General features: G+C 35.5%; 1 protein-coding gene across 1 annotated transcript in view; it reads left to right on the top strand.

Moving 5' to 3' along the window:
- LOC149780731 (low-density lipoprotein receptor-related protein 3-like) overlaps positions 1-8901 on the top strand; it is a 59478-nt gene that overhangs the window by 20688 nt on the left and 29889 nt on the right. The window contains exons 6-7 of the mRNA XM_089937780.1: positions 4955-5308; positions 7395-7514. Of these exons, the coding sequence (XP_089793906.1) occupies positions 4955-5308; positions 7395-7514 (474 nt within the window). The remainder of the gene's footprint in view (positions 1-4954; positions 5309-7394; positions 7515-8901) is intronic.

The raw sequence follows: 8901 nt of genomic DNA on the forward strand, positions 1-8901 counted from the left end.
ACTATATATATATATATAACTATATAACTATATATATATATATATATATATATATATATATATATATATATATATATATCAGGGCAGTAGATATATGTATCACAGGGCAAACTGGTATGGGGATATATATATATATATATATATATATATATATATATATATATATGTATATATATAATTATATATATATATATATATATATATATATATATATATATAGTTATATATATATATATAGTTATATATATATATATATACCTTCTGCCTTGTGATATATATATGTCTTAAATGAAAATTGTGCTTCTCAGACTTTAAATAAAATATGGCCACAATGGTGGCCCTCTTAAAAATTGCCGCTCCTCCTGAATGGATGGTCTTATGAACATGTGGTTTTCCCTGAAGACTAATTATGATATGTGCTGGGTCTTGAATGAAAATGGTGCAGATCTGACCTCTAATACAGTTGTTATGTCATTTATCTTGAAAATCTAATTTCCTTTTTTCATTTAAATGCAACAAGATTTTCAGGATGGCTGCTATGGTGGCATACTGGATGCCAGATCATTACCATTTTCATTTAGTGCCAACATGCCATCATAAGAAATCTTCTGCTAAAAATCCAATATCAATATGACTTTGCATCTAGGAATAATGACAAGATTTCAGTTGGCAGATCTGTACATTTTTTAAGAACAACACGTCTTCCAATGAAAATGAGTATTTACCTGATCGTATTAACATTTCGATCACTCACTTCTCCCCCCACCCCACGATGTCTTTATGTCTGTAAGACTATATGATATACAGAGGGAAGCAATTCTTACAGGTTAACTTACCTTTTTACCCACTAGGTGGCTGCTGGTATACCCTGTTGTTAGCAGATTTAATGGAGCAAAACATAACAGGATGCTTACATTGCTGGCAGGGGCTTGGAAAGATTATTTATAAATGTGACCAGGTTGACATTAATCAATGAAAATAATGGCTTTCTTCATCAAATACAATACCTGATCAAATTAACATTCGGAGAATAGGTAAGAGAAGGTGGAGATGCTAAGCATCATACCTCTTCCAGTATCACCCAGTAGGATCATGATTGCAGCACTTCAAGGATGAACTTTTCCTATCATTAGTTTAGCACAGCAAGAGATATTTTGTTTATACATTTACAAGGAAGATCACTGTGGGATTCTGCACTTGATTATTGTCTTACCATGACAAGTTTCCCAGGCAAACCTAGAAAAAGTAGCAAATTCGTGCCTTTATTTAAGGTTGTGCTTAAATGAATGGGGCATGGTTAGTGTCTCTTAAGCTGCCACTTGCCCATTTGGGATTCAGTCCTCTCTTTAGGTAGGCCATGTCATGCAAATGGAAGCAAGAAAAGGCATACAAGGCATGCTAGTCAGTTGACTCCAGTATTTAAGCCAGGCTCAGGGAAGTTCATATTTCATGAGCTCAGATCTTCATTAGTCATACCTGCCTCTGTGAGAATTCAGAGTACTCTGAATTATTTGCTCTATTTAACCAACACAGCCAACACTTGTTTGGTTATGTTTTGTTTTCCTGCCTTCTGCAGTAGCAATAGTCTTTTACAGCTGCAGAGGAGTGGAAGTGGATAATTTTTATTTGTTGGTTAACTAATAACAGCAACATGTTCCATGAATGGAGACCAGGTTGCATCATTAGTATTGCTGAACCATCAGAACAGAAAACTGCACGTACTTTGGATTTTTGTGTGTTGTATGTAGAACACACACTCTGCATGTGAAGCAGGCATTATGATATGTTACAAGTCTTGTATGATAGCTGCTTCAGTGAAGTGGAAGATGATGGTTCAAACTGAGACAAGTTTGGCCATGTGAAAACCCAGCTTTTTGGGAATAATGAGTGTGAGAGTGGTCTGGATGCGTCAGTATTTGCCTACAAATAGAAGATTTCCTCATTGCAGCCAATATCGAGAGAGAGAGAGAGAAAAGAAGTTAGCCATTGGAGAATGGGTACTGAGAGTGGATTGATGTGACACCAATCCTTGACAACATATGATTTCCTCTTGTATGTTTTCGAAGTGGAGAATCTTCTGCTATTTTTATCCTCTCCACTATTGAAGTTCCAAACTCCTTTTGATCAGTACAAAAAAGAGAGCCAAGCATGAAGCAGGAGTTTCTCTGGATATGGATGGAATAATGGCAATCATGACTCCTTGAGTGAAGTTAGGTCACTACAACTTGCCCGGTTATGTCTCACAAACTTGAGCAGATGCTTGATCCAGGTTATTTTTTTGCTTTTGTTTTTTTCATCCTAACGGGGCAATCAGAACTGTTTGCAGTTTGTGCCCCTCATTTTCTGAATTATCTTGATAATCAAGACTTTTGGAGGGAGGGTGTATGCCAATATTACCTCCAGCTGATTGAAAGAGTGTCGATGGCACATGCTTCTGGGACCTGAATAAAGGTCAATGATCAGATGACCCCATGGGACACAGGTCCATTAGAAGGTTCATTTAGAGACAACTCTGTATAAAGATGTGGCCTTCTCCTTAATAATGACTTGGTCATGCCATTAAGTGATCCAGTAATGTGTCTGGCTTGAACATTACCTGATATTGGGAGCATTCCCATATTGTGCATGAAGGATCCAGTGGATCTCCACTCCCTCTACCACGTCTATGAGGTCTGTCCCCACACTTGAATTATCTGACATTAGCAGGACTGTGTCTTTTTGGATGTGTTTCACCCAAATGTGGGAGGCACTGAGAAAGGCTTTCATTTCCATGAGATTGATCCAGGAAGCCTTCTCTTGAAGTGTCTACTTGCCACTGACCATTTCAAAGTCTAGTAGTAAGTGTCCTCCTCAATCTAACAAACTGGCATTGTAATAGGTCCACTCCTACATTGAGTAGGCTGAGGTGCGGTAAGAAACTTCCATGCTTTCTCCAGCACATAAGCTATTCTTTTCATGCAGTTGAGACATAGATGCCAAGTTAAAATTTGTAAGAGTTCATTGTCTAGATAAACAAAGTGTTGAGAAGGGATGAGGTCCGACTTCTACATTGATTATTCGCCTGAACTGCAAATGAGGGAAGTATTGTTGCTCATATCTTGAACCAAGACCATACTTGCCAAATGTTTTTGTAGTTTATCATAGAGGCAAGTGCCACCTTACCAGTAGGATTTGATGTAATCAGTCATCTTAATGAAGGTTCAGCATCAGTGTCAGTTTGTCTTTGGGTTTAATAATCAGAAATATTCCAGAGTAGAAGCCATGTGTATGCTGTTTTCCTGCCATATTCACCACACAATTACAAGCAAAACAAGATTTTTTTTGTGTAAAAGATCCATCTTCAGGGGATCACTTGGGAGTTTGGACATGAAGGTAGGACAACAAAAATGGAGGTAATAGGTGGATAATGAAATCGGGAAACCATCTGACCTGGCTTGGATCATTCAGTCATTTTCAGAGAATGGTTGATCCAGATGGCTTGGATCATCCAATCATTTTCAGAGAATGGTTGATCCAAATGGCTTGGATCATCCAATCATTTTCAGAGAATGGTTGATCCAAATGGCTTGGATCATCCAGTCATTTTCAGAGAATGGTTGATCCAACTTTGATGAAAAAGGATTAGTTTGGTACCCCAGGTGTGGCAACAGAGGGTGTGCCTGACTGTCTCTGATGATCGGCAGAAAGGTATGGAGAAGGAGAAACTGTTGTCTCTTTCCCCTCTATGCCAAAATGTAAAAATAGGGGCATATGACTACCTATAATTCATTTGGAAAAGAGAAGAATTTGCCATTGTTGAAAATCAGCCTTGCAATTTCCCTGGAGACAACTATCCCTTCTTTTGTACATTCCCCAATAGGATTCTGCTGGGATAGAAGCTTGCACCGAAATCTGAAGGAGCCAACTTTGTGCCATGTTTACACCTCCTCAATTTGACACCCTAGTAGTGGAGAATCAAAAGGGAGGGCTTGCATGAAAACCCAGCCATGATGAATGGTGGCTTTCTCATCTAGGCAAAATGAATCATTGGCTGCATGAATTCAGATAGAGAGGAAGTCAGCAGACATTCCTTACTAATTTTGGTGTGGTGTCAAAGATTTGTCTGTGTACTTTATAAAGGTCTAAATAATGTATGTGTGGATAAAATATCTCAGTTCGTGACTTTTTACAAGTTTGGTGAGAAAGTTGTGGGGACTTTTAATTTTACATTGTTACAATAGATCAGGATCATATAAATCAAGTAAAAAGATATCTCACTTAAAATTGTGTACAAGATGTCCTCTACAGTGGAGAAGATATGGACTTGTCATAGAGTCCATTCTTTTTCTTTTTAGCCATTAGAGCACCAGTTGCTGCTTTGAGGGACTCTTGTTTCTAAATGACCTTACTGTTTCACCGGGTCATGTTCATTAGACCTAATTTTTTCAATTCTTGGTATGAACACTGCATTATTTTATTTACTTCATGAAATACTGGAGATCTTTTCTCCCACACAGAAGCGATGATGAATGGTCAAAACAGTTTTTTTTTAAAAAATGATGTAGACTCCAGCAAATGTTTGAATATAACATGTATGAGTTAGTTGTGGTTGTAGAGGAAGAGTGAATTGGATATTTTTTGCTCTTGCTTATTGTTTACAGCTAGTGGAATGACTGCTTATGATTTTTCACCTGTAAATAAAAAAAAATGTACAAGGATACTATCATCATAATTTCAGCAAGTCAGCTATATTTATAAACAAAATAGGTTGCCCAGTGTGTCTTATTGCAATGAATAAATGTACTTGGATTTAATTTTGTTGGAAATATTGAAAATTGATACTGTTTTCAAGCATGTAATGACTTTTATGATTCACAACAAATATACTGTAACATAAAGAAGGTCTTATATCTGCAAGAAAATTTTAAATTTAATATACACTAACTTTTGTAGTTTATTCTTTCTTTCTTTTTAGTGAACAAAGACTGCAAGAAAGTTTTAACTGGAGACAGTGGATATTTTACTTCACCAAACTTCCCATATAATTATGACAACAATTTAGAGTGCCAGTGGAGCATTCATGTACCAGATGTTGATGCAAAGATACAGTTAAGATTCCAGGGGAATATTAACATCCAGAATAACCCAGACACTGACTATGTCCTTGTGTATGATGGACCAGATAAAACATACAGACTTATTGGGACATACAATGGAAGAGACAAACCTCCTGCTGTAATAGAGTCAACCACCAACAATCTGCTTGTTATTTTTCATTCTGATGCCAATACTCAGGAACAAGGTTTTAATGCAACATTCCAAAAGAAAGGTAAAGCTTTTATCATTCAGGTACAACAGTAATACAAGAAAATTATATTCATTTAGTCATTTTGTTGAAAGGTAAATATCTTTATTTTACAAGTACATCAATAATACAGAAATATTATCCAATAAGTCAGTTTGTAAAGACCTTAATTGTACAAATGCAACAGCAATAAACAGTTAGTCATTTTCTAAAGACCTTTATTGTATAAGTACAACAGTAATAGAGAAACAGTAATTTAGCAAAGACCTTCAATGTACAACAGTAATAGAGAAACAGTTAGTCATTTTGTAATGACCTTCATTGTACAACAGTAATAGAAAAACAGTTATTTTGTAGACATTTAAAGTCTTTTCAAAATGCATGCCTTCCGGATATTCTGTTCCTAAAAATATTCAGATTGTTAGATATTAAGACATGGTGTCTACTTTTGTTAACCACCTAAAAATACTCAACAAAAGGTGCAATAAATATAATAAAACCTGTAAAATTCAAACATTTAAAGATAATACTAATTTAATTATTAAATTTTTAGTAGGGATGGAATTGTAAGGAAATTTTGCCTGGTACCGAGCAAGGAAGTAACCAACAGGGTCAGTTTTTAAAGGGTCAGGTTTAACCACACCCATTTTGTCCATTTTCCCCACTGCATCTCCCACCCTAATTTTTGTCAACCATAGAACTTTTTAAAAAGATTTTTCACTGACACCAGAAAAATGGGAGTTAGGAGACAAGGCACGATGACAGTTTTTTTTATATTTCTGGGTAGTACAAAACCTAGTCAGGTCTTTTTGTAAATTTCTGTAAATTCAGGTTTGCTACTTCAACTACCATTTCAAGATTATTTCCCTTATGTTGATAAGTTAACAAAACTAGTGAAGAAAAATATCAGAAAGCTGTTTTATTACTTAAATTTCATCTGTCAAATAAGCTTTACAACTATTGTATGTTACAATTTTTTTTAGGCATGTGATAATGCCAATGATAACCTTCAGTAAGCAGTCCTATGGGTTGCATGAAGATTCCATGTTTCAAACATAGATCAGAATTTTCAGTGGATTCATGGATTTTTGCATGGGTCATTTTGTACATTAACAGGAAAATTGCGTATTTGGGGGGATTTTCAAACTGTTAGAAATATTTTAATGCCTCTACATGAAAACATTTTGTTTTCTCACAAGCAAACTATTCTGCCACTCTTATGGTTTCACTTTGCAGTTATTATGTACTTCTGAAAGCAGGACAAGTATAACAAGTACATTGGTGGCATACGTGTGTGCTGCTGTCATATACTGTGACTGAAATTTCTTTATATGTGATGTTTGAGAAACATTTTGCTGCCAAAGCATACAGCTTGATTGAAATGACTGCTCCCTTGTGTTCAAGAAATGGACTTGCATTAGTCCAAAAGTTAACTAACTTTAGCAGTTATTATAAAATATTAAATTAATTTTTCCAGAGTAGATAATACTAAATTTGAATTTGGATTAAATGAATTATAGGATATTTAAAGAATTTAAACAAGTTACCAGCTAGACTTTTCCTAAATAGCCTCTGAAGTTAAGGAAGTGAAGAAGACCAAGCAGAGCTAGGAGTCTTTTGAAAGGTGCACATCTGGAGTAAGGCCAAGCTGTATACTCTATAACCCAAATTACACCCATCAATCACACACCAAAATAAGTGACTTAAAAGTTATTTTTTTAATACCTAAGTTATACAAGGTCTTTTTTTAATAACCAAGATAACCAATGAGGACAAGCTGGGAAATTTTTATTTCATTATAAAAAAAAATCCTTGTGCAAAGTATGAAAGTGTAGAGTGGATACTGTGAGTGATTGGGGTCAATGATCAAATTTAGTTTGCAAAGTTAATTATTGAACACTATCCAAGGTGAATTCACTCTTGTCTGACTCTTACCTATGTGAGCAGAAAGCTTTTAAATAGCTAAAATGAAACTTGTGAGGTAATGGTTGTACTCCTTAGGCATTTTGATTGAGTAAGTATTATCCCAAAACATATTTTTTCACTCCAAATTTCTTTTTCTATTATTCTCTCTCACAGTCTATCACTCAGTATATTTTTGGTATTTTAGGTTTTTGCCTTGAAAACCAAGAAGCTTGTGGATTTGGTGAAAATGATTGCTTTGAAACAGTTCGGAAATGTGATGGGAGACAGGATTGTCCTGTATCAGGAGGGGATGAGCGAGGTTGCAGTAAGTTAGATTTTAGAAATATAGTCTATGGAGATTACATTATAAATTTATCTTTGTCTGGGATTTGCTTGTTTTGGTGCCAGACTCTACATCAGTTTTTACCTCGTCTAGTTGCAAGGTTAAGAGAGTTTTTGGTTTGGCCCAGTATTCATTGACTGTCATTAATAGCTTCTTATCAATTTTGAGGCCATATTTGTGATCTGATTTTACTTTTGCCTCAGCCTTCCCATATAGTAAGACCCATATTATGCTCACTTGAATCCAAAAGAATTAAATCATTTTGGTAGAAACAACAAATTAGTACCTAGATTCCACAAAAAATTTTCATAGGGGCCAGGATTATGTAGCTAATCAACATTTTGTTTACTTTGTTCTGTTCACCTCGAAAAAGTAGAATATACTACTGCTGGTATTGGTGTTAGTATCCACACATAAAATCATATACACATGTACATCTCTAAAATGTAGAGGACAGGTATGATGCTAGTCCTGGCATTATCTTTGTCTTTGACCTGGAATGCTTATTTTATTACCTTGCATTCTGAACCATATGCACAAGTTCAAATTTATTTGCTTAGTTTAAAGTTTTGGATAGGGTCCAAGGTGCAATTATGTTTTATCTGGAACTGCATTATAATGAAGGGTACTATTTTGAAATAGAATTGCATTTCATAAAATTTAGTGGCAAGTTGGGTTAATTAGTTGCCAGTGGCTATTCTGTCTACAACTAAGGGGAACATGAAGTATTAACTCATTAACCCCTTGTGCTGCATTTACATGGCATGAGGTGGTAGCCTACTGCCGAGCTCAGTAGCGTCAAGATCATGTAAGATACACTAAAGTGGTTGGTATTATAGAAAGGTAGACAGATGTGGCTCTACAATGATACCAAATAATCTGGACGTTTTAGTTGCACTACAAAATACAGCGGAAAAACGTAATTTTTTTTACCCGTTTTTTTTTTTCCACCCCTAATTTGCCCATGGTCGGAATCCGATTTTGTGTCCAGATTTTAGACTTTTTGGCCTCAACTCTAAGGCAGACCAGTCTGAACTGCACAGACAGGTGAACCTTTGCAAAAACTAGGATAAGGTGGGCATTTGAAATAAAGAGTTGTCTCTGTACGAAAATGATGGGTCTGTTAAGCAACAACAAAAAAGATTTTAACCTTCTGCTTATGCGCGAACAAAATAACCAATGGAAAATGATGTTTCTAACACAACTAGGCATTTGGCTAATGGAAAATCTCTTGTAAGTCAATGTATTAGGATGTATTCAGAAATAGACCCCAAAATGTGTTTCCTACTAGCATTTGAGGCCAAAACGACAAAAACCTCCAGGGGTTAATGAGTTAATTAGTTCTGTATTTAAAGGAATTAAAGGAATT

The sequence above is a fragment of the Sinohyriopsis cumingii genome, chromosome 16 (genome assembly GCF_028554795.1).
Source record: "Sinohyriopsis cumingii isolate HCF-2022 chromosome 16, ASM2855479v2, whole genome shotgun sequence".
NCBI classification, from domain to species: Eukaryota; Metazoa; Mollusca; class Bivalvia; order Unionida; family Unionidae; genus Sinohyriopsis; species Sinohyriopsis cumingii.